The following is a 26590-nucleotide window of genomic DNA, read 5'->3' as shown; positions in this document are numbered from 1 at the left end:
CATTAGATATTCTACCATTTGTAACAGTCCGAGATGTTGGATTTTTGTAAATCATTTTAATCCAGTTACAGTATTCTGTAGGGAAGCCAAATTTACATAATGAATTCTTTATAGATTCTATTGAAAGCCTTTTCTGCATCTAGTGACATTATCATAAACTCCTCTTGCTCTTTAAATTTATCATATCTATTGTTAATCTTACATTATCTGTGGCTTGTCTTGTTTTTATAAAACCTGTTTGATTATTAAGTACCAAGTCTTGGATGACTTTTTGTAATTTTTCAGCCAGTATTGCATTCAGAATCTTTGCATCGACATTCATTAATGAAATTGGTCTGTGATTTGCACATTCAGTGGGGTCTTTGTTAGGTTTTGGTATAATTATTATGAAAGCTTCATTAAATGTTGCAGCATAGACACCTTTATACTTCATAAACTCATATTGCTTCCTCATAAACTTCTAGAAGTCTGGGGACTAATAAATTTTTGAATATTTTATACTATTCTATAGGAAAACCATCTGGTCCTGGTGATTTTCCATTACCCATTGTTTCTATTTCATTCTCAATGTCAGGGGGGCTGATAGCATATCTTTGTGATATTCTTCAATGGTTGGTAGTTTAATATCCTGAAAAAAGTTTTCCACCTCATCCTCTGGTATATTTTCTGGCCCTTCATATAGCTTTTTGTAGAATTTAAAAAAATCGTTATTTATATCTGTTGATGAGGTCGCTGTGATTCCCCCCCCCCCCTTTCTTATTAAAGGTATTATTTGGTTCATTTTCTTCTGCTTTAGATGATTAGCTAGAATTTTTGTCGGTCTTTCTCCCTGTTCCCAATATGTTTGTCTTAGACATAATAAGCTGAACTCAATTTTTTGAGCTAGTATATTATTCAGTTCTAGTGTTTGTTGTTGTATTCTTTCATATTTAACCCTAGATGGGTTATTTGCCATATTGCCCCATAATGTTTTAAAAGTTTTTTTTAGGTTATTTTCTTTTAATTTTTGCATCTTGACCTTGTTGGCAGAGAAAGATATTTTCTTCCCTCTGATATAAGCTTTGTAGCCTTCCCATTCCTTCAGTCTTGGCGTTAATGATTTGGAGTTATTTTTAAAATATATTTGCGTACCTTGCGTTATATATTGAATGAAGTTTTTATCATTTAGTAATGATATATTAAGATACCATCTCCTCATACCTTCCTGGGTATTGGATAGATTACATTCCAATATTACTGCTGAGTGATCAGCTATAATGGGAATATCAATGTCACATCGGCTAGTAAAGGAGTGTAGTGATGCTGATGTTAAAAAAAAATCAATTCTGTGCTGGGTATTGTGAATTCCTGCAAAATATGTATAGGATTTTTCCTTAGGATGGTGTAGTCTCCATGAATCCACTAAATTCCAGTATATCATATAATAATTAATTCTCTCTCTCTAACCTTCGTCATTTTTTTCCTAGCTGTAGAAGTGGCGTCCATCTGCGGGTCTAAAATTTCATTAAAGTCTCCACCAATTATCAGATACTGATACGATAAAGAGCTTAATCTCTTAAAACAGTTGTGAATAAACTTAATGGTCATCAGTATTAGCAGCATAGACATCGACTATTGCTATTTCTATCCCTTCTGTTTTAGTTACAGTTATTAAACACTGACCATCTTCCTCTCTTATTATATTTCATAAGACCAGCCTTTCCTAAATAGAATCGTGACTCCCTTTGCATTTTCATCTAGATTTGTTGAAAAAACTTCTTTTATCCATTAACTTTTCAAAGTCTGTGGCCTTTGTTCTGTCAAATGTGTTTCTTGTAATAGTCCTATATCAGCCTTTAATGACTGAAAATAGTTAAGTGTTAGGATCTGTTTTTTCCTTTCCTTTAATCCCTTGGCATCCATACCTATAATTCTCATATTATAAATTGCAGCTTTTCTCTATAGGGTCTCTTGTCCTCTATTTTTATCTTTGGCAAAGTCTTGGGAAGGCTTAGTATGAACCAAATATATTGCAAATTATTATCACTCTAATTAGAGACATCTATTAACCGTGCTTGTATTTAACATATGGATTGTGAAACAAAGTTAATTCACCTTCTTACATATCTAAATATATATAGAGCAGATACTACCCGATCAATTTAATACACCCTGTAATTAAATTTTAAGTATTTCCAATCAAATAATTAGTATTTGAAAATATTCAAAGAGGGATAGAGAGAGAAAAGAGAGGAAACTAGAAAACAGCTCTAGCTACAAATAGGAAGAGTTCTGAAAAGGTAGTGTCAGGTCAGGGGCTCAGGAGCAGAGGTACAGGGGAGAGAGGAGATGGAGAGCGAAGGGGAAGGATCTGAGGGCAGCGTAGGGGAGTACAACAGTGACCCGAGAGATTCCATGAGCTTCTCCAGCGAATCAGAAGATTCCCAGAAGGAGGCACCGATGGGCAGGGCAAGGGGGGGTCCCAGGGGAGACACACCAGAAACAAGGGGCCAGCGGGGACTCCCAAAGCAGCAGCTGCAGATCAGGACCAGCTTCCCCACCAGAGCATAGTGGGGGGGAAGAGTCCCAGGTGTCAGGGGTAGCGTCCCCTCCAGCAGGGAGAGAATATGAGTCAGGACTGACCACGCCTCTGTCGGAGAGTGGGGGAACGGAGGGGAGGTCAGGTCCAGCTAGCCTCCCCGAAGGGGGAAGCAGTGACAGGAGCAGTGTAACGGTCAGGAGGAAGGTTGCCGGCTGGGCGCGCGCGCCAAGTTCGAATGTACAGGCGTGCGGGACAGCAGAAAACCCGGATGGGGAACCAGGTCCTAAAGCCCGCCAGAGGCAGGGGGAAGACTCAGGGGACTCAGCATCAGATGAGTCTAGGAAGGGCGAGACCCCAGCTGACAGGCGGACCCAGAGGAGGAAAGAGCAAAGGAAGAGGTGGAGCAAGGCTAGGGTCTTAAACTGGTGTCTGGGGGGAGGAGACTCAGATGGAGCTTCGGCGGTCTAGAGTTTCAGACGTAGAGCTGCGCGCCGCGGCTGTAAAAGAGAAACTGAACTTCAATAAAGACTTTTGTACATAACAACGAACTGGCGTTGGTCCTTTGTGAGCTGGGACCTTGGTCAGCTCTGACAGTAAGCTCCGTCTCAAAAAAAAAATTTTTTTTGCGAGCTCACGAAGATAGGCAAAGATGACTACGGAGGAGAATGTGGCAGCACTGCAAGAAGCAGTCACGAGGCTTTACGCAGAAGTAGCAACCTCCAGAAAGAGAGAAGAGGAAGCAGAAGCGCGCTGCCGAGATCTGCAAACCAGGTGGGAACGTTTGGGCAAAGAGGGGCTGCCAGGACCCAAGCCGGAGGGAGTTGGCCTCGGGAAGAGGGGGGGCAGCATCGTAGCCCACTTCGACGGGAACCTGCAGCAGTATCCCAACTTCAGAGCAGACATAGTTTTCGTGCTCAATTTGCTTCGGAAAGACTTTAGAGATGAGGAGGAGAAAGTAGGCTTCATAATAACTTATCTGCATGGGGAAGCTAAATCGTGGCTGCGCAATTTATGGCACGAAAATGATCCCGCCCTCCAAGATTCAAAAGCATTTATCGAGGCTATGGACTCTTGTTTTAAATCAACGGTGGATGTGGATGTGGCCAGGAGGGAAATGCATGGGCTGAAGCAGGGCAAAGCCACGGTGAGACAGTATCACTCCCGCTTTTTTGCATTAGTTAATGTGCTGGGCTGGGAGAAGGACTCCGCTGCCGTAAGGGATCTGTTCTGGGAGGGGCTGAATGGGGCCGTGAAAGATGAGCTGGCGAGGGGGGAGAGACCTAACACTACCACAGAAGTCGTCCAGAGAGCGCTGACAATAGGGGTGCGCCTGGAAGAACGCCCGTGGAGCAGGGATGAGGGTCGTCTGGCACGCACACCAGCCAAAACAGCTCCCTTCATACCCAAAGAAACAGGGCACACGCACTCCACGCCTCCACTGGGGGAGGGAGAGGAGCCGATGGAGATAGGTGGTGCCAAGGCTCAGACAGCGACCAGAGCCCAAACACCAGGAGCAGTCAAGACGAAGGCTCCTAGAGGGAGCAGGAAGTGTTACATCTGCGACAGTGCACAGCACATGGCCAAAGAGTGTCCCCAGAGGATCCAGAAGCACACTGCAGCCTCAGCAACATTAAGAGGAGCAGTTCAGCAGGGGGAACAGCTGCAGGGAAACGACGAAGCCTGGTTGGAGGCAGAGTCACTGGGGCCCAGCCAGGCGAGTCAGTGAAGCAGTCCCCAGAGATTTTGCAGCCCACGGACCCCCTCCCGCCCAAACCAGTGGTGCAACTCACCGCATCACTCCAGCTGCCAAATGGATTCACCCTGGAAGTCCCTATTACCATTGACTCTGGTAGTAATGCAGACTTTGTGGGAGTGGACTTCATCAGGCGACATCGCATAGCGCTCCTGCCAGCCACGATGCCCCTAAACGTCGTCACAGTCGATGGCAGGAAGCTGCTGGGTGGACAGGTGGTAAAGCAAACACCACCTATGGTGCTGCAAATTGGAAATCACCGCGAAGTCATCAGCTTCAACGTCACCCACCTGTCGGACACACCCATAGTGTTGGGCATGAGTTGGCTGGATAGGCACAGCCCGGCATTAGCGTGGTACCAGCGGCAATTGACCTTCTGCTCCTCCTACTGCGCAGAACACTGCATCCGGACCGGCCGGGAAGAGGAGGGACAAGAAGATGAACAGCAGCTACACCTAGGTATGGTGCAGGCGGTGCCCAACAAGTACAAGGCGTTTTTGGAGGTCTTCTGCGAGAAGGAAGCGGACAAGCTGCCTCCCCACCGGCCCTACGACTGCACGATTGACCTCCTACCGGGGGCGACGCTGCCGACTGGAAAACTATATTCCATGTCTGAAGACGAACTGCAGGAACTCAGGGAGTTCATAGATCACAACTTGAAGCGGGGATTCATCCAAGAATCCAAAGCAGTGGGGGGCAGTCCCGTGTTTTTCGTGAAGAAGAAAGACACGCCCCAACGGAGATTGGTAGTTGATTACAGGATCATAAATTCCAGGACAAAGCCCACAGCATTCCCCATGCCCAAGATCGACAACCTGCTCGCGACGGTGAGGAAGGGACGGATCTTCACCAAGTTGGATCTACGAGGGGCGTACAACCTTATACGCATGCGGGAGGGCGATGAGTGGAAGACGGCCATGTTTACGCCTTTAGGTACCTATGAATATAGAGTTATGCCGTTTGGTCTGCAAAATGGCTCCCATTGTTTCCAAGCCTTCATGCACCACGTGTTAGCGGGCATCCTCTACAAGAAGTGCGTATGCTTCCTAGACGATATCCTGATCTTCTTGGAATCGCAGGAGGCTCACGAGGGAGACGTCAAGGAGGTCCTGCAGAGACTATGGGAGCACAGACTTTACGCCAAACTGGAGAAGTGCCAGTTCGACGTGACGGAGGTGGATTTCCTGGGCTACAAGCTGTCCGACAAGGGACTCGCCATGGACAGCGCCAAGGTCCGCTCGGTGTTGGACTGGAAGAGCCCGCGCAATCGGAAGGAGGTCCAGAAGTTCGTCGGCTTCGCCAACTTTTACCGCAAGTTCATCAAGGGGTTCGCGAAGGAGACGGCGGCTATCACTGACACCCTCAGCTCCAAGAAGAAGAAGTTCACCTGGACGGACCAGGCGGAACAGTCTTTTCGGAGACTCAAGCGTCTCTTCGCGTCCGAAGAACAGCTGCTACACGTAAACCCCGGCAAACCAATGAGGGTTGAGACTGACGCATCAGACAGAGTGGTGGGGGCGGTCCTGTTGCAGCAAGATCCGCAAGGGAACTGGAGGCCCTGCGCATTCTACTCCAGGAAACTCAGCAAGTCGGAACAGAACTACACCATCTGGGACAGGGAGTTGCTGGCCATTCATGCAGCCTTCAAGGCGTGGCGGCACTTCCTCATCGGAGCCAGACACACTGTGCAGGTCCGCACGGACCATAAGAACCTGGAGTACTGGCGCACGGCGCGGTTCCTGAACCAGAGACACATCTGCTGGGCGGAGTTCTTTGCGGATTTCGACTTCCGGATAGAATACATCCCGGGAGACAACAACGTCATGGCAGATGCACTATCCAGGAAACCGCAGTATCTCGAGGAAGCGGCACCGGTGGCGGCCAAACACATTTTCGCACCGGAAGCGTGGGCATGCGCTTCAGCCACCGTGGACCTGGACGCAGTGCGTCGCGCGCTGCAGACGGATGCCTTCGCACAATCCAAGATGGAGGAGGTGCGAAGGGGCACAGCGAAGGACGACGAGTTCCAGATACGCGACGGACTGCTCACCCGCAAAGGGGCTCTCTACGTGCCTGGAGACGACCTCCGAGGAAAAGTCCTGCAGCAGTTACACGATGCGCCCAGTGCTGGGCACTTCGGCAAGGACAAGACGGCGGAATTAGTGGCCAGAGACTTTTGGTGGCCCCAGATGAGGGGAGAAGTCGCGGATTACGTCTCTAGGTGTGACACATGCCAAAGGGCCAAACCAGTGCACAGGAAGCCGGCGGGACTGCTGGAACCGCTACAGACGCCGCTCGAACCGTGGGAGAGGGTGGCCCTGGACTTTGTCACGGATCTGCCCAGCTCGCGAGGCAAAACAGCGGTAATCGTGGTCGTAGACCTGTTCACCAAGATGGCGCACTTCATTCCTTGCGCGAAGGTGGCCACAGCGGAACAGACTGCCAAGCTGTTCATAGACCGCGTGTTCAAAGTGCACGGCTTACCACGGTCCATCCTGTCCGACCGGGGTCGCCAATTCGTCTCGAGCTTCTGGCAGAAGCTGCTGGGCATCCTGAACGTCAAGATCAACTTAGCGTCGGCACGACACCCGCAGACCAACGGACAAGCGGAGAGGGTCAACGCCATCATGCAGCAGTACCTGCGATGCTACGCGAATCAACAGCCCTCGACCTGGGTGGACTACCTACCGTTGGCCAAGTTTGCCTACAACAACACGAAGCACGGGTCTACAGGGGTGACACCGTTCTTCGCCAACAATGGGCGGCATCCCAGAACCTTCCCGGGGTTAGAGACGAAGTGGGAGGGGGAGCCACGGGGAGCAGAGCACTTGGCAGCAGAGTTACAGGAGGTCCACGAGCAACTCCGAAGGACCTTGGAACTAGCAAAACACACCTACAAAGTGCAGGCAGACAGGCATAGGAGAGTCAGGGAAGACATCCAGGTGGGGGACTGGGTCTGGTTAGCGGCCCAGGCAGTGCCGGCCAGAACGTTAGCTAAGAAGAAGCTCAAACACAAGCAGCTAGGGCCTTACCAAGTCGAGGCACAAATCAACCCAGTGGCCTTCCGGTTGACACTCCCGGAGGGCTCCAGAATGCACCCGGTATTTCATAGGTCAGTCCTCACACCCTACAAGGAACCCCACAGGTTTCAGGCGCCAGGGAACGCACCTCGCCCACTTAGAAAGTCGACAACGGGGGAGGGGTCACCGAGGGCGGCGCCACTCAACAAGGTCACGGAGATTTTAGAATCGAGATGGGGGAAGAGGGAGTTGAATATCTCCTCACCAGGGAAGGTACCCCGGCCAGCGCCAACAGGTGGGTGCCGGACTATGCCTTGGAGGAGCACTACCTCAAAGATGAGTTCCATGCACTCTTCCCGCACAGACCTATGCCGGCAGATTATTTCGACGACTGGCTTTTCACACCCACACTTTCAACCAGCACGTTCCAGGGGTTCTCATCCGCTGAGGAAACGGCGCCAGACACAAGCTCCCCAGAGGGATCACTCTCGGGGTCTTCCACGGACCGCTCTTATTGGTGGGACACTCAACCGGAGGTGGGGTGGAGCAGGGAACTGCTAAGGGGGCCCTGGCACGCAGCATCACCCGAGGTAACGGGGAGAGACGGACATGGACGTGTTGGGGGAGGACCTTGGGTTCGAACACGAATGCAGAGAGATGGAAGCAGAGGAGATCGACGTCGACGAGCCCATTACGGGCTGGCCGGATCCAACTGGTCGGCGGCACACCAGGGGGAAGGAACTGTATCCCGCACTCACCCCCACAGCACTGGAGCACCCGGAACCCGCCCCAGAAGAGGGGGAGGGGGAAGGGGGTCTTCGAGGGGGGGATGGATGTCAGGGGCTCAGGAGCAGAGGTACATGGGAGAGAGGAGATGGAGAGCGAAGGGGAAGGATCTGAGGGCAGCGTAGTGGAGTACGACAGTGACCCGAGAGATTCCATGAGCTTCTCCAGCGAATCAGAAGATTCCCAGAAGGAGGCGCCGATGGGCAGGGCAAGGGGGGTCCCAGGGGAGACACACCAGAAACAAGGGGCCAGCGGGGACTCCCAAAGCAGCAGCTGGAGATCAGGACCAGCTTCCCCACCAGAGCATAGTGGGGGGGGGAAGAGTCCCAGGTGTCAGGGGCAGCGTCTCCTCCAGCAGGGAGAGAATATGAGTCGGGACTGACCACGCCTCTGTCGGAGAGTGGGGGAACGGAGGGGAGGTCAGGTCCAGCTAGCCTCCCCGAAGGGGGAAGCAGTGACAGGAGCAGTGTAACGGTCAGGAGGAAGGTTGCCGGCTGGGCGCGCGCGCGCCAAGTTCAAATGTACAGGCGCGCGGGACAGCAGAAAACCCGGATGGGGAACCAGGTCCTAAAGCCCGCCGGAGGCAGGGGGAAGACTCAGGGGGTTCAGCGTCAGATGAGTCTAGGAAGGGCGAGACCCCAGCTGACAGGCGGACCCAGAGGAGGAAAGAGCAAAGGAAGAGGTGGAGCAAGGCTAGGGTCTTAAACTGGTGTCTGGGGGGTGGAGACTCAGACGGAGCTTCGGCGGTCTAGAGTTTCAGACGTAGAGCTGCGCGCTGCGTCTGTAAAAGAGAAACTGAACTTCAATAAAGACTTTTGTACATAACAACGAACTGGCGTTGGTCCTTTGTGAGCTAGGACCTTGGGCAGCTCTGACAGGTAGGCACAAATATATACAAATGACCAACAATTTATAATAATAGTAACAGTACTAACGATAAAAAAGGAAAAAGAAAACTACTTAGTGTGAAATATTGCTCAGGGTAAAGGTCCTGCAGGCTTCCGTGGTTCATATCTGCTTTCCCCGGACCTCTGAGCACAGCAGAGTAAACACAGCGTATTTAGCCTTTTAGCCTTCTGCCCTCTGTGCTTGCCTTTAGCGTGCATAAATCAAAAGTCCAGTCAGCTTCTCTAATCTAGAAGCGTTTATTTACAGCAGTATAAATCATCATCCAGTGTCTGGTAAAAAGTACATCTCTGTTCCGTACAAAAACGAAGCCAGAATAACAGAACAAAGAAACAGGGCCTTCCGGGGTGGCGCCACCGGCAATGGCGGACTCCCTCTGAACTGGAGGGAATAGCTCCACCGGAATCGGGTCTTTTCCGCTACGACGAAGCGGGGACCCTTTTTTAAATCACAGGCGGACGAAGCCTGTGACCATGGGACTTGGTGGGCACCTTTAGCGCCCCCCAACTCGCTAAGGAACCCACAAACGGGCTCCGAAGTGGAGAGGGGGAAGCGGCGCAGTGCTGAGAGTCAACCGCTACTTCCGTGGAGCGAAGCCGCATAGCTGTTGCCGGAGAGCGCTGCCTTTCTCCTGGGACAATTTGGACTTTGAAATAATAACCCGTGAGTAGTACGGAAATTGGATTTTTAAAATATTAATAAATTCGGCACTGATCGGGGAAGGTCCAACCAGGAAGTCTGCCTCCCCTTTCTGTAAACAATCTAAAGCAAAGAACTTCAAACTAAGGTCGTGGAGAGTCTTATTTTATGTTAAAGATTTTAATTCTACTGATTGAGATATAAGAAATCTTATTTGGAAGCTAGGGAACCTGCAGGAGAAGAACTAAATTCGAAAATTGATGTACCGCCCTTCCCCCTGGACCCGGGAGCGGTCCGTGAGTGCCTGTTGATGAGCAATTGAACAATTTGACAGCTGTCAAGTTAGCTGTCAAGATACAAAAAGAGGACTTTGTCTTTACTGTCTACATTTGTTACAAGTTTATGCTTTAAAAGAAGGAAGGACTGTTACAATTTAACGTATGGGACTTTTGGTTTTGTACTGAAAGGAGTAAAAAAGAAACTTAAATCTCCCTAGAGGGAGCTTTGGGACACTGCGTTAGGAACCAGCTGAGAAATTGTTTTACAGCCACACGGTATCCCAGAAGCCAGATCCCTCTTGCTGTTCTGGCTTCTGGGATTCAGAATAATTTTTTCTTGTTTTCATCCTCCCAAAACTAGGTGCGACCTATGATCCGGTGCACCCTATGGAGCGAAAAATACGGTATATACATAAGTAAGCAACATATAATTACATGGTTTGAGACTTATTGAATGACAAATCAATATTTCCACGGCATTTCGACTTTAATAGTGGTATAAAACCAGTTGACTATTAACCCGAGGGTATATAGAATTCCACCATTATTAAATTACTAATATATCTAGAGTTTCATGGCTCTATGCCAAAGATACTTTGTTCAGATGGTGAGTCAACATGAGTTGGAGGTTCTTCAAGCAGAAAGGTCAGGTCAAAGAAGAGCTTCAAAATAGAGGGCATTACCCCACACCATTTTCAATTAGAGTAGGAGAAAAAGGAAAAGCCCCCCTACCCTTCACCATGGCTCTTTATCCACAATTTATTGCTTGGAGGTAGAATATCGCATTATCATGGTTTTGAAAACGGCACAGTTCATCATTTATCTTTAAGCAGAAAGTAGCTGGGTATATTGTAAAGTGTTGTATTTTTAATTCCCTTGCTAGCTTGTGAGCAGAAGCAAATAATCGTCTCTTTTCTGCCACCATTGGAGCATAGTCCGGGAAAATAGAAATTATATTTCCCCTCCATTCAAGGGGTTTAGCATTCGACTTTTCCCAGAAAGTTTTAAGGATATAATCTCGCACCCTTGTGCACTCAAATTGAATTATTGTTATATATGCTTCCCCTCTTGCTTTCTTGGTTTTCAGTGGAAAACTTTTAATACCATTTATCTCCACCTTTAAATCCAGCTGTAGCTCCAGCATTTCCATTAAACAGCTCTCTATATATTCAATTACCTGAATTCCTTCAGGAGGAAGGTTTTAAGACCTAAAATTTTAAGGTTTTTCCTTCGATCTCAGATTCCAACTGGAGTAAGCATTTGTCCATCAGGCTTTGTGTTGCAAATGATATTTTCTCCAAGACATTAACACGCTGTTCAAGTGTGTTCATATGAGATGTTAAAACTTGTAGATCTATTCTCATTTGTGATGTATCCTGTTTAATCGCTGACATTTCTGTCTTAAGCTCCCCAATGTCTTCTTTAATAGACCGTAATAAGTGAATCATCTCATGTGACTCTGACAATATTTGGCCTTTCTGCATTTCCGTTGCTCTTTTGTCAAAGCTTTTCGTTCTTTCTGTGGCTTTTGGGGGAGTTAGAGCTGATGCGTCTCGCTTCATTTGTTTTGAGACTGTATTATTTTTTTGACATGCTCTTCTAGCCCTCAGCAAGCCCTCCGCGTCTTTTTGACGTTTGATATTGCCCAGCTGCTAAAATGCTGATAAGCTCAGATATAATTGTTCTTAAGTTCCCTCCAAAACCTTCCTCCAGTCCATAAATCCTTAAATAGGTTTTAATCACCTTTAATTTATACTTCTCCTTGCATTCACGCTGCGGAGCTTCTCAGCGTGCCTGCTCACGCCTCCTTCCCAAGACCAGAAGTCCTCAGGACCCCAGCCGGCAGCCTCTCACCCTTTTTCAAACACCCTTCCTTGTGGAGTGTTCCCTCAGCCTCCTTTCCCATCTCCTTGGGAGTTCTCCAGGCAGCTGCTGCCGCCACCCCGGTCTTTGAGCTGCCCCCCTGCCCCAAAGAGAGATGCCTTCTCACACTGCCCCACAGAGGCCTGGGAAGTACCCCCCCCCCCCGGCTAGCTCCAGAGGCACCATTTGCCTGGGGAGCTTGTAGCCAGGGCTGCTGCAACAAACAGCTCTGCAAGCCTATGGGAGGCAGAGATGCGAGGGAGTGAAGGAAAGAGGGATAGAGGCCCATGTTGCTCTCTGCACCCCTGACCATCATCCAAGGCACCCCAGGGTGTCACAGCACATTGTTTGAAATCACTGCAGTAGACCAACATTGTTGTTGTTGTTTTGTCGTTTAGTCGTGTCCGACTCTTCGTGACCCCATGGACCAGAGCACGCCAGGCACTCCTGTCTTCCGCTGCCTCCCATAGTTTGGTCAAACTCATGTTAGTAGCTTCGAGAACACTGTCCAACCATCTCGTCCTCTGTTGTCCCCTTCTCCTTGTGCCCTCCATCTTTCCCAACATCAGGGTCTTTTCCAGGTGCCTGGGAAAGATGCCGGGAAGGGGCACAAGGCAAAGGGGAAGGTGTTGAACTCAAAAGGGTCTTGTCAGAATGTGCGGCAAAGGGGGGTGTTGGGGTTGGAACTTAACAGGTTAAGTTGTTCCCATGATGCCACACCATTCTGACGTCAGTTTTCGAAGCTGGGAGGAGATTGGGAGGAGTTTGCCATTCTCACTCTATGCTGTGAGGGGAAAGGAGCAGTCCTATAATGGCTGCAAGCAGTCCTGGTTTTTCCGGAGATTTGTTGGAATAAACAACTGTAAATAGACAAACCGGTACTGTGTGTGTTTGTCTGGAAGCTGAGCCAAGATACTTGACAGTTTTACACCGCTGTGTGAAACTCTGCTGAGGCGTGACTGAGAGCTGCGCAAGAGGAAGTGTGCCGGGCGGCCATAAATCGCTAATTGGGATCGCAAATCAATTAGCGGGGACCGCGGCTGACTAACAAAGTCCAAGAGTCTTCTCTTCTCATGAGGTGGCCAAAGTATTGGAGCCTCAGCTTCAGGATCTGTCCTTCAAGTGAGCACTCGGGGCTGATTTCCTGAAGAATGGATAGGTTTCATCTTCTTGCAGTCCATGGGACTCTCAAGAGTCTCCTCCAGCACCAGAATTTAAAAGCATCAATTCTTTGGCGATCAGCCTTCTTTATGGTCCAGCTCTCACTTCCATACATCACTACTGGGAAAACCATAGCTTTAACTATACGGACCTTTGTTGGCAAGGTGATGTCTCTGCTTTTTAAGATGCTGTCTAGGTTTGTCATTGCTTTTCTCCCCAGAAGCAGGCATCTTTTAATTTCATGTCTGCTGTCACCATCTGCAGTGATCATGGAGCCCAAGAAAGTAAAATCTCTCACTGCCTCCATTTCTTCCCCTTCTATTTGCCAGGAGGTGATGGGACCAGTGGCCATGATCTTCGTTTTTTTGATGTTGAGTTTCAAACCATGTTTTGCGCTCTCTTCTTTCACCCTCATTAAAAGGTTCTTTAATTCCTCCTCACTTTCTGCCATCAAGGTTGTGTCATCTGCATATCTGAGGTTGTTGATATTTCTTCCAGCAATCTTAATTCCGGCTAGGGATTCATCCAGTCCAGCCTTTCACATGATGAATTCTGCATATAAGTTAAATAAGCAGGGAGACAATATACAGCCTTGTCGTACTCCTTTCCCAATTTTGAACCAATCAGTTGTTCCATATCCAGTTCTAACTGTAACTTCTTGTCCCACATAGAGATTTCTCAGGAGACAGATGAGGTGATCAGGCACTCCCATTTCTTTAAGAACTTGCCATAGTTTGCTGTGGTCAACACAGTCAAAGGCTTTTGCATAGTCAATGAAGCAGAAGTAGATGTCTTTCTGGAACTCTCTAGCTTTCTCCATAATCCAGCACATGTTTGCAATTTGGTCTCTGGTTCCTCTGCCCCTTCGAAATCCAGCTTGCACTTCTGGGAGTTCTCGGTCCACATACTGCTTAAGCCTGCCTTGTAGAATTTTAAGCATAACCTTGCTAGCGTGTGAAATGAGTGCAATTGTGCGGTAGTTGGAGCATTCTTTGGCACTGCCCTTCTTTGGGATTCAGATGTAGACTGATCTTCTCCAATCCTCTGGCCACTGCTGAGTTTTCCAAACTTGCTGGCATATTGAGTGTAGCATCTTAACACCCCTTCATGGATCACAGACCAACATAGAAGCAGATAAAAAACAGTAGATAAAAACACATAAAACATGTAAATCAAGCCCTTTGTTTTAGACCTGTGGGGCACATACCATCCTCTCAGGTATGTAAGGAGCAGTAAGGAGATATTGAACTGCCTTGTGTGTCCTGGGAATTTGTGTATGATTGGCAGAATAAAACTAACACGTATGTTTGTGTAATACTGGCAGTGGAGGAAAACATGGTCAATTGTTTCTATGTGTCCAGAACTGCAAGGGCATTTTCTCTCCTCATAAGGTGTCAGAGTGAACAGGAGTTAACAGGAGTTAAAGCGCATGAAGGACATCCACCAACAATATCCTTAGCTCGTGTCAGAGGAATGGAAAAAAATGTTTTATGCAGCTGCTTAGCTCCCTGGTGAAAAAATGTATGGCTGTCAATTGCATTAGAAAATAATGGTCAGAGAGATTTCAGAGCAGAATCAGCATGTTGATTACCTTCTGAAAGTGCATCTTTGCATCCTGTATGGGAGCAAACGTGAGAGTAAACATGAGCAGCATAGAAAGGCATAGTTCTATTTGTCAAGAGATATTTCAGTGTCAAGAACAAAGAGAGTAGATTAAAATCTAGCATCGGAGAAAGATCGGAATTAGCCAAATGTGATAAAAAGATATCCCACTTCACACAAAATCACAAAATGCAGTGGACGTGTAGGCTGGTCTCTGTCAGTTTTCTGATTAGCTGCAAAAAAAATGCCAGTTATTTTCAGAGTCCTTATACGTTAAAACGCTCTAAAGGTGTTGAATAGGAACCTGTTTGAATCAAAACCAGGCATGAATCTTTTAGGAGGGTTAAAATAAACTATCCCAAATATAATCAGGAAATGCAAACTGATAGGGAAGAGAAGAACTCATTAAGGATTCGTGTTCCTGTTTAGAAAAAAGCAAATAACAAGCAGCAATATCAAATCCAGTGTTAGGCAATTTAGAGTGTAGCCACTCTAAAATCACTATTCTGTCAGCAGTGTTTGGGGGGAAAAGGAGTCCTGTAGGTGAAAACATTGTATTTAAGGAAAATCACGCGTATGAAGTGACCCCAAAACTCTGCAACTCCTGTAAAGTAAATTCATTAGGAATTTTAAGTTCAGGGAGGAAAGGAGAAAAAAGTCTGCAAATAAGCGATGAAGAATGAGTCTCACTGTCTGAGGTGGAATCAGACCTGTATGCTATGTCTTAATTTTATAAACCACCATAGGGAACTGGAACTGAAAAGTAGCAAGTTCTGCTGTCAGTAGATTCAAACCGGCACTGCCCTTAGCGGCATGGCGCAGATTTGTCACAGGAGACTGTGTGTTAAAAGCAAGTGTGTTAGAAGAGCCAGCTATTGCTTCTAATTTAGCTTCAGTAAAAGACTGACAATCAGCTGGCACAACAGTCTTTGTTCTCCCATTTAGACTCAGGCTGGAAGGCCACCGGTCGTGGCATTGCCTGTCTTTAGCAGGATGAGCTGAAGGAGACAAAGCTGCTGCTCGGAGGGCAGATTTGTGAGTCTCGGTGTCAATATTCTGGCAAGGCTTACTCATTTGAGCAATCTCTGTTTCTGACTTCTGGTACATCACTTTAAGAGCAGTCTTGCAATCAGCATTTTCATAAGCCAATTGTTTCATTGAAACTTCAGAGGCTTCAAGGTTTGGAATTAAAGTACTGGCTGCTCTTAGCCCATCAAGAATGCCATCCAAGCCATTTTCTGCCACACTTCGCTTCAATTTGTTAAAAACTGCAAAGGGCAATGATTCATGGGCTCTCTGTCCCTGTGCATTCTGAGCAACAGGACAGACTGCTAATAATGGCAATGTAACAGCTTCTTCACTGCTTCCTTCTGCCATAATTTGGAATAGTCAATTTTTGCACTGTAGTCTGAGCCCTTTATGGAGCATTGCCCACTAAATAAGTAGGTGACATGGCATTTACAGTCGACCCAGGCAAATGAAGGTGCCGATGGCAATGGAATTACCTTTGGCATGACCTCAGAGAGAGGCTGAGATGGGAGGAACAATATTACAGCATTTTTAAAGGCAGCTAGGGTGACAGCAGCCACGAAATTAAAAGACGCCTGCTTCTTGGGAGAAAAGCAATGACAAACCTAGACAACATCTTAAAAAGCAGAGACATCACCTTGCCAACAAAGGTCCGTATAGTAAAAGCCATGGTTTTCCCAGTAGTGATGTATGGAAGTGAGAGCTGGACCATAAAGAAGGCTGATCGCCGAAGAATTGATGCTTTTGAATTATGGTGCTGGAGGAGACTCTTGAGAGTCCCATGGACTGCAAGAAGATCAAACCTCTCCATTCTGAAGGAAATCAGCCCTGAGCGCTCACTGGAAGGACAGATCGTGAAGCTGAGGCTCCAATACTTTGGCCACCTCATGAGAAGAGAAGACTCCCTGGAAAAGACCCTGATGTTGGGAAAGATGGAGGGCACAAGGAGAAGGGGACGACAGAGAATGAGATGGTTGGATGGTGTTCTTGAAGCTACCAGCATGAGTTTGATCAAACTGCGGGAGGCAGTGGAGGACAGAAGTGCCTGGCGTGCTCTGGTCCATGGGGTCACGAAGAGTCGGACACGACTAAACGACTAAACAACAACAATGGTTCTTCAATCGTAATTACTAGATCTTTGTATTTGTATTCATTCTGACCAACTTGTTACCCCTTTTATTAATTCATTTTGTCTCATCGACCTCAAAAAAACCTCTAGGACCTTTATAAATAGCAGTGGTGAGAGTGGACATCCCTGTCTAGTTCCTTTTGTTATTTTGATATCTTCTGTATTCACATTATTAACAATTAATTTTGCTTTCTGCTCTGTATAAATTGCCTTTATCCCATTAAAAAACTCTACCCCCACATCCATATATTCCAAGTTCTTCAACATAAAATCCCAAGCAATATTGTCAAAGGCCTTTTCTGCATCTACAAACATTAATATAGCTTGTTTCTCATTCCTGGCAGTCAGATACTCCAAAATATTAATTACATTTCTTATATTATATTCCATCTGCCTGCCTGGAAGGAAACCCGCTTGATCTTTGTGAATAATTTCTTGCAATATCTTTTTCAATCTGTTCGCTAAAATCCATGCAAATATCTTATAGTCTGTATTAAGCAGTGAAATAGGCCTGTAATTTTTAACTTGTGTTAAATCTGAGTCCTGTTTAGGGATAAGTGTAATAAATGCTTCTTTCCACGTTTCAGGGATGTCTCTTTCTTTTAAAATATTGTTCATGACTTCTTTCAATGGTGTCATTAAAGCATCTCTCAGTTCTTTATAGTAGCCTGATGTAAATCCATCTGGTCCAGGGGCTTTCCCCCTTTCCAGTTCCTTTATGGCCTCTTTTATCTCCTCGTTTCCTATTGGGGCATTCAGTTGGTCTTTCTTTTCTGCCAGGATCTTCTGCACCTTTTTTCTTTCAAAAATCGTTCTATTTTCCTCATAGAATCATAGAATCATAGAGTTGGAAGAGACCACAAGAGCCATCGAGTCCAACCCCCTGCCAAGCAGGAAACACCATCAGAACACTCCTGACATATGGTTGTCAAGCCTCTGCTTAAAGACCTCCAAAGAAGGAGACTCCACCACACTCCTTGGCAGCAAATTCCACTGTTGAACAGCTCTTACTGTCAGGAAGTTCTTCCTAATGTTTAGGTGGAATCTTCTTTCTTGTAGTTTGGATCCATTGCTCCGTGTCCGCTTCTCTGAGCCAGTGTGGTGTAGTGGTTAAGAGCGGTAGTCACGTAATCTGGGAAACCGGGTTCGAGTCTCCGCTCCTCCACATGCAGCTGCTGGGTGACCTTGGGCCAGTCACACTTCTGTGAAGTCTCTCAGCCCCACTCACCTCACAGAGTGTTTGTTATGGGGGAGGAAGGGAAAGGAGAATGTTAGCCGCTTTGAGACTCCTGAAGGGGAGTGAAAGGCGGGATATCAAATCCAAACTCTCTCTCTTCTCTGGAGCAGCAGAAAACAACCTTTCTCCCTCCTCTATGTGACATCCTTTTATATATTTGAACATGGCTATCATATCACCCCTTAACCTCCTCTTCTCCAGGCTAAACATGCCCAGCTCCCTTAGCCGTTCCTCATAAGGCATCGTTTCCAGGCCTTTGACCATTTTGGCTGCCCTCCTCTGGACACGTTCCAGTTTGTCAGTGTCCTTCTTGAACTGTGGTGCCCAGAACTGGACACAGTACTCCAGGTGAGGTCTGACCAGAGCAGAATACAGTGGCACTATTACTTCCCTTGATCTAGATGTTATACTCCTATTGATGCAGCCCAGAATTGCATTGGCTTTTTTAGCTGCCGCGTCACACTGTTGGCTCATGTCAAGTTTGTGGTCAACCAAGACTCCTAGATCCTTTTCACATGTACTGCTCTCAAGCCAGGTGTCACACATCTTGTATTTGTGCCTCTCATTTTTTTTGCCCAAGTGCAATACTTTACATTTCTCCCTGTTAAAATTCATCTGGTTTGTTTTGGCCCAGTTCTCTAATCTGTCAAGGTCGTTTTGAAGTGTGATCCTGTCCTCTGGGGTGTTAGCCACCCCTCCCAGTTTGGTGTCATCTGCAAATTTGATCAGGATGCCCTTGAGTCCATCATCCAAGTCGTTGATAAAAATGTTGAATAAGACCGGGCCCAAGACAGAACCCTGTGGCACCCCACTAGTCACTCTTCTCCAGGATGAAGAGGAACCATTGATGAGCACCCTTTGGGTTCGGTCAGTCAGCCAGTTACAAATCCACTGAGTGGTAGCAGAGTCAAGACCGCATTTTACCAGCTTCTTTACAAGAATATCATGGGGCACCTTGTCAAATGCCTTGCTGAAATCAAGGTAGGCTATATCCACTGCGTTCCCTTCATCTACCAGGCTTGTAATTCTGTCAAAAAACGAGATCAGGTTAGTCTGACATGACTTATTTTTCAGAAATCCATGCTGACTATTGGTGATCACAGCATTCCTTTCTAGGTGCTCACAGACTGTTTGCTTAATGATCTGCTCCAGAATCTTCCCTGGTATTGATGTCAGACTGACTGGGCGGTAATTATTTGGGTCCTCTCTTTTCCCCTTTTTGAATTATTATTATTTCTTTCTCTGTTTTTATATAGTTTTCTATAAAAGTCCAAAAATCCTTTTCTAATTCCTTTCGGATTGTCAACCTCTTCTCCGTTTACAATAATTTTATTAATCGTATTTTGCTCTTTTCTCTTTTTGGTTTGCCACACAAGCCATTTACCAGATTTGTTCGCAAATTCAAAGTTTTTTTGTCTTAACCTTTTAATATTCAGTTCTATTTCTTTATTTATGATCATTGCAAATTGTGTTTGTAAAGTCTTAATCTCTTGTTTTATTTTTAAATTATTTGGTTTTTTAATTTGGTTATTTTTAATTAATTTTTGTTCATTGTCCATAATCTGCTTTAGGATTTCTTTTCCCCCCTTTTTCTCTATTCTTGTTCTTCAAAGAATTCTGTTGGATAAAGAAACCTCTCATCACTGCCTTGCTTGCATCCCATACTACACTCATCTTCGTTCCTTTATTGCTGTTGTCCACAAAATACTCAGTTAGTTTCTTTTGTGCTTTTTCAATGATTTTTTGATCGTCGAAGAGGTAATCATTGATTCTCCATCTAAAGGTTCTTTCCTCGAATCCTTTCAATTCCATTTTTATTGGATTATGGTCTGAAATTATTCTTGGTTGGATCTCAATTTGAAGAATTCTTGGAGTCAAATCGTTCGACACCCATATTTGATCTATTCTTGACATTGACTGATTCGGTTCAGAAAGAACTGAATTGTTTTTCCAATGGATATCTGAGTCTCCAAATATCGATCAAATTATAATTCTTTACCATTGCGAAAAAAGTCTTAGGTAATTTTCCTTCTTTGTTTGATCCATCTCTTAGTCTGTCCATTTCCAATGAGACCACTCCATTCATGTCTCCCATTACTATGATTTTCTGGTCCATATATTCAAATAGTTTTTCTTCTAAAGATTTATAAAAATCTGTCTTGTTTCCATTAGGTGCATAGATCCCGACAATTATCAAATTTTCGCCCTGCCATTTGATCCGTACTGCAATCATCCTTCCTTCTTTATCTTTGAAGATTTGTTGTGATTCAGTTTTACTTTTGATATATAGAACTACCCCTCTTTTTTCTCTTTATCTGAAGATACAAATTTGTTTCCTAATCTTTTGTTAATCAAAATTTTCCTATGTTTCCTTGCGACGTGTGTCTCTTGTAAACATATAATGTCCCGATTGTTCTTTTTAAAAAATTGTTCAATTTTATTCCGTTCCCCCCCCCTCATTCATTCCATTAATATTCCAATTCCATAATTTTAGTGCCATGGTGATTTCCAATTAAATAAATTTAGTTTGCTTTTTACGCTTTTATAGTTTATCTGACTCTCCTTCTTCCTCTTCTTTTTCTTCTCCTAAATTTTCCCCATTCTCTTCTTCTTCTTCTTCCCCCGATTCTAATTCATCCTGGGCACCTGCTCCTTTTTCTGCTCCTTTGACTTCTCCAATTTCTCCATCTTCTACTTTTAGTTCCTTATACCTTCTCAGAAACTTCCCTGTTTCTTCTGGACTCGTCAATCTGCGCTTTTTGGTTTTGTAGAAAAATGAAATTCCCTCCAGAAATTCCCACCTGAATTCAATGTTGTTTTTCTTAAGGACCTGCACCAGTGGTTTATATGGGTCTCTTCGTTTCAATAATCTTATTGGTATATCTTTAAAGATGATTATATAACTTCCATCTATATACAATATTTTCTCTCTGTTCTTCTGTAATATCAAATTTCTCATTTCCCTGTCCTTCAAGGTGATTAGACAGTCTCCTGGGAATTTTCTTGTTTTTGATGTTCTTACTCTCATTCTAAATGCATTTTGTACTGTTTTAGCTACCTCTTGCCAGTGTGGTGTAGTGGTTAAGAGCGGTAGTCTCGTAATCTGGGGAACCGGGTTCGCGTCTCCGCTCCTTCACATGCAGCTGCTGGGTGACCTTGGGCTAGTCACACTTCTTTGAAGTCTCTCAGCCCCACTCACCTCACAGAGTGTTTGTTGTGGGGGAGGAAGGGAAAGGAGAATGTTAGCCGCTTTGAGACTCCTTAAAGGGAGTGAAAGGCGGGATATCAAATCCAAACTCTTCTTCTTCTTCTCTTCTATTGGTAATTCCATCCATTGGGCTAATTCCAATATCAGTCTGTCTTTAATATTTTCATTCTGTATTTCCGGAATAGCTCTCAACCTCAGATTAACTTCCCTCTGTCGCAATTCATTCATAGCAATCAAATCTTTAATTTCTTCTTGTGATTTATTTAATTCCAACATCTCCACTCTAATCCTCTCTTCCTCTCGCTTCACTTCCTTCATTTCTTGTTTCGTCCTCTTAAATCCTTCCTCCAGCGATTGAGTTCTCTTAGATACCTCTTTTAATTGTCCTTTAAGTTCATTAACTGTCTCATCAATTTTTTTTATCCATTTTCCCAATCTTATTATCTACTGATTCTAGTTTTGATTCTAAATTCTTTTCACTTTGTTTTATTTCGGCAAACATTCTCAAAATTTCTGCTTTAAACTCTGTTTCTTGTTTGGACCCCTTCCTCTCTACTGGTGTCCCCCCATCTGCCCCTTTCTTTTGCTGGTGTGACATCTTTATTAATTATTCCTTATTATTCAAACAATCTTCAAATATTGATTGAACCAATTTTTACACTTTTACACTTTGTCAATTTTCCAATTTCTAATTATATCATATAGTTCAACTGTAGTTTGGGGGTGATGAGGATGATGAAGAGTATAAGATCAGAGTAGAAACCGGAACAAAACAAACTAAATCTTCTTGCCACCAATTAGGCTATTCCTCAGAAAAAAATTGCTTCCCAGATAAATCCAATACCTCGCCCAAAGGAAAAGGAATTTCCAAAAATTTCCAAAAATCTTCCCACAAGGCTTCCCAGAAATCTTCCCATAAAAAACCCTTTCCAAGATTATATCCAATTAATCACGTTCCAAAAAAATTATATCCAAATGACAAAGGTCCAAAATTATATCCAAGTGACAAAATCTCAGAGGCAAAATTCCCAAAAAGATGAAGAAAAAAACAATAAAAACAAACGCAGAACCCTTCACTCGACTAAAAAGGCACAAGTCACTTCTCAGTATTATATCCCTCAGTATTATATTCCTTCGCCAGGAAAAAAAATCAGAGAAAAACAAATTGTAGTAGCTCGTTCCTTCCACTAGGGTAACAGACAGTTCCTTTAATATATGCAGTTTTAGACTTAAAAGTTCCCAATTCATAAAAAAGGAAAGAAAAAAAAAGGGGTTTCCCAATTGTAATTAATATGCTTAAGTGACAGAGGCAGCTATAATCCTATTTAGCATTAAGGATTCCCATAATAAAGTCTAAAAAGACCTTTACCCGCTGTTTCCACCTAACCGTCGTTCCAATAGAGTTTTAATAATGGAGTCGGAAGCTCCTTTTCCGTTTCAGTGTTCTTTGTTCTTTTAAAAGTGAAAGTAACAAAGCACTTCAGCCTTCTGTTTCCCTCCGTTGCATCAAAGACCACAAACTTCTTCAATCTTAACTTTCTGCTCTCCCTTTCTAACTTTAGCAGTCTTAAAACTTTGTAGCTTCTTAAAGAGTTACTTTTAAATAAAGTTCTAGGAGAGAAAGAAAACAGTAACCGCCAGTAGCAACTCACTTTCCCTTTCCAGCTCTGCGCGCCGCGTTACGTCTATCCTGATTCCAGATGACAGCTGAACTCCAATTTTTTCTCTTTCTATTTCAAATCTTTACTTGATTTGTTACCATGAAATTATAATCCAATTAGGTCCGAATTTCTTCTATTTGAGAATGGAGCGCTTCTCTTGCAAGCTCAGGGCTTCGCTATTCGGGTGTAGAAAATGGCTTCCCGTAGCCCGCAGCCCCGCTCCGCCGTTCTCTTCGCTCCTTTTGGAGTTACCTGATGGCCGGGCGGGCTGCTCCTGGCTTCGCTGGGAACCTGTCACTCCGGGTGACCCCCCCCGAGATTAAATTTGGGGGCTACTGCGCCCTGTAGCACCCCTTTTCGCCCGAAATAGCACAGGATTCTCCTCTCGGAAAAATCCTTGCTTGCGGCAGGATCGCGCTCCACCAGAAGTCCCTCCAGGCCTCTCTGACTGGCACTTGCAAGTCTGCCTAGGCCACACACACTGTCCCCAGTGTGCGTACATTCCTCTGTACGCAGGAGAACTGCGACATACATCCAGTGGAGCTGTATGCATGCTTAGCAGAGTTCTGCAAGAAGCGAGGCTGTGTAGGCGTGTGACATCACGAAATTTATTAATTTACAGCAAATCAAAACAACAAAACATGACTGGTGTGAGCAGTGTCTCTCACACACGTCTTCTGTCCCAAAGCAGAGAACAAAGAGCAGAAAAATAAAAACACAGAGAACGGAAGTTCTCTTGTCTGAGTTTATGTTCCCACACTTCCAGCAGTGTGGAATGTAAATAAGGATCACATGATCCAGCAATGCGAGAATGAATTAGAGACACCCAGGCCTTGCCCTTCACTGGCCTTGCTTTGCACCCTCCTTGAGTGGTGGTGGTGTTATCTGCCTGGTTGGGATGTGTCCTTGAGCTCTGATCAAGCCTCTTGCTTGCCTGAATTTGGGAGGAGAGTGGTGTCTTGAATGTGAAGAAAGGTAAAACCCACCATGTTTGCGTTGCTCACTTTTGTCCCTGCCACGTGGCCCTCAGAATGTTGTTCTGGAAGGAATGTGGCCCTTGGACTGAAAAGGTCCCCCTGCCACTACCCAGTGCATAATTCCATCTACACCTTTTTTGTCTCCTGTTTGGCTGTATCTCACATGGATGTGAAATTTAGCTGCTTGGGAAATTCACTGAGTCCCACCTGTCTTTCCATAGCCAAAATTAAGCTTGAGCGCACATTACCTGTCTTAAGCCAACCTTCCCCCAGCCTGACACTCCCCAGGTGTTTGGGGCTACAACTCCCATCACCTCCAACCATTGGCCGTGCTGGCCAGGGCTGATGGGACTGGTAGTCCAAAACATCTGGTTGGCACAAAGCTGATGAACATCAGCAGCAGTCTTCCACAGTCTCCTCCTTCCTCTTCATTTATTTATTCAATTTATACCCCACTCTTCTTCCTGAAAGTTGAACTTGGGCCTTAGGAGAGAATGACATTGTGATAACATTCCTGTGGCAATTTTCTGCAAAATGAGAGGTCCATTGAAGAGAGACTTCCAAATCCTTGGGGCTTTTGTACCTCTGAAGTGAGGACAGATAACGCAGGGTCAGTTTGCACAAAATGCTAAACCAAACCATGGCTTAGTGCAAACTTGCAGGTGCTCAAAGAGGAGATGGTGGCTAGTTTGATTCGCCTTGAGGTCCTGCTACTGTGAGCTAAACCATGGTTTGGCTTGCATGTGTCTTCTGGACTTGGACATGTGGTTCAAACTTTAAGTGAGGCAAACCACAGGCTTAAGTTTGGAAAACTTGCTGTAGCCCAAACCAAGACCTAGCTCACAGCAGTAGAATACTGTAAGCAAAGCCATCACAGTCTCCTGTTCTGCGAACCCACATGCTCACACTAAGCCATGGTTTGGCATTGTATTAGTGTGAACTAGGTCACAGAAATCTCGGAACGGTCCGTTCTGGTGAGAGATGCACCTTTGTCCTCTCCTTTGCCCCACAGTCTTCGTACATGAAGGAGCTTAATGAAGATCAAAGGACAGCTATTGAAACTGCTTACACCTTCGTGATGAAGCTGCCTTCATTGCCCAAAGTTTGCTTGATCCATGGGCCACCTGGGACTGGGAAATCTAAGACTATCCTTGGGCTCCTTTACCGAATCCTCAGCAAGGTAGGTCAGGTTAGTAACACCCTGCATGTGCTGGTCCTTGTAAGATGTGTGAGAATATCGAGAAGGCTGGACAACAAATGGCATTCCAATAATAATAATAATAATAATAATAATATAATTTATTTGTACCCTGCCTTCCATATGCAGCTTCCAGCATATATAAAGACGTAGTAAAACATTAAGCCTTAAAAAGCTTCCCTATACAGGGCTGCCTTCAGATATCTACTATAGTTACTCATCTCCTTGACATCTGATGGGAGGGCGTTCCACAGGGCGCCACTACTGAGAAGGCTCTCTGTCTGGTTCCCTGTCACTTCACTTCTCGCAGTGGGAACCGCCAGAAGGCCCTCGGTACTGGTTCTCTGTGTTCATGCTGGATGATGGGGGTGGAGACGCTCCTTCAGGTATACTGGGCCAAGGGTGTTTAGGGATTTAAAGGTCAGCACCAACACTTTGAATTGTATTGGGAAACATACTGAGAGCCAAGGTACATCTTTCAGGACCAGTGTTATATGGTCTCGGCAGCCACTCCCAGTCACCAGTCTAGCTGCTGCATTCTGGATTAGTTGTACTTTCCAAGTCACCTTCAAAGGTAGTCCCACATAGAGCGCATTGCAGTAGTCCAAGCAGGAGATAACCAGACCATGTATAACTCTGGTGGGACAGTGCGCAGGCAGGTAGGGTCTCAGCCTGCGTACCAGGTGGAGCTGGTAGACAGCTGCCCTGGACATAGAATTAACCTGGGACTCCATGGACAGCTGTGAGTCCAAAATGACTCCCAGGCTGCGCACCTGGTCCTTCAGGGGCACAGTTGCCCCATTCAGGAACAGGCTGTTGTGTGTCACATGCCTGTTTACTTTCAGCACTCGCTGGGAACTTCCGTTTGCATATAGCTTTTGCTTTGCTGTTTTGCTGGACACGAAGGGATGCAGACATGTTTTCCTTTGTTCCTGAACTATGCTGAATAAATGCTGTACATTATGCTTGCACATCTCTCTGCCTGCCTCTTCTGCTGTGAGGTGATTTACACACTCTGCTGACAGAGCGTGCACGGGTCTCTAAACGTATCTGAGGCTTGTGTCACTGTTTGATGCTGTTCCAAGGGAGACCGGCTGCCAACTGGTGGCTGGAGCCAGCTGGGGGCCTGTCTGATGCCTGCCTGATGCCCCCGACTCCTGGCAGTATCCCAACAAAAGGGTTTCGGGCCCAGATCCATGGCGCTTACAGGAGAGTAAGACTGCCGATGGCTCCCAGCAGAGACAGAGGTATGTGAAGCTGATTGTCCCGGCCACAGCTAGAAGGCTTTTGAAGTCTGTGCCAAGAACCAATTAGGCCGGCGAGAGAAGCACGCTATGTCTGATTTACGACGTGCTTAAGATAAGGCTGATTGTAAATTGTATCCAGTTCCAAGGCTTGCGTGAAGAGCAGGAATGGATCTTTTACAAGCCTCAGATGGGGTTCCGTGCCCAAAGTTTAATGGCCACAGTTATCAGACCTGGGCAAGGCACTGCAAGGGCCAGTTGAGAAGGCTTGGTGTGTGGCACACTGTTTCTGAGGACCCCCAAGCACCTCTGATTGATGCATGGGTTGTACAAGATTCAAGAGCCATGGGGGTAATTCTGCTCTCAGTAGCTCCAGAA

At 45.7% G+C, this 26590-nt stretch overlaps 1 protein-coding gene across 1 annotated transcript in view; it reads left to right on the top strand.

Moving 5' to 3' along the window:
* The window catches only part of LOC308578052 (putative helicase senataxin), a gene marked incomplete at both ends in the record, with an annotated part of 128469 nt that extends 105328 nt beyond the window's left edge, over positions 1-23141 (top strand). Inside the window, one exon of the mRNA XM_081178337.1 lies at positions 23042-23141. Within this exon, the coding sequence (XP_081034463.1) occupies positions 23042-23141 (100 nt within the window). The remainder of the gene's footprint in view (positions 1-23041) is intronic.
* Positions 23142-26590: the final 3449 nt, after the last annotated feature.

This window comes from Podarcis bocagei (assembly GCF_964188305.1).
Source record: "Podarcis bocagei genome assembly, chromosome: W".
Taxonomy (NCBI): Eukaryota; Metazoa; Chordata; class Lepidosauria; order Squamata; family Lacertidae; genus Podarcis; species Podarcis bocagei.
The sequence above is the reverse complement of the archived record's forward strand: the minus strand, read 5'-3'. Positions and strand labels throughout refer to the sequence as shown.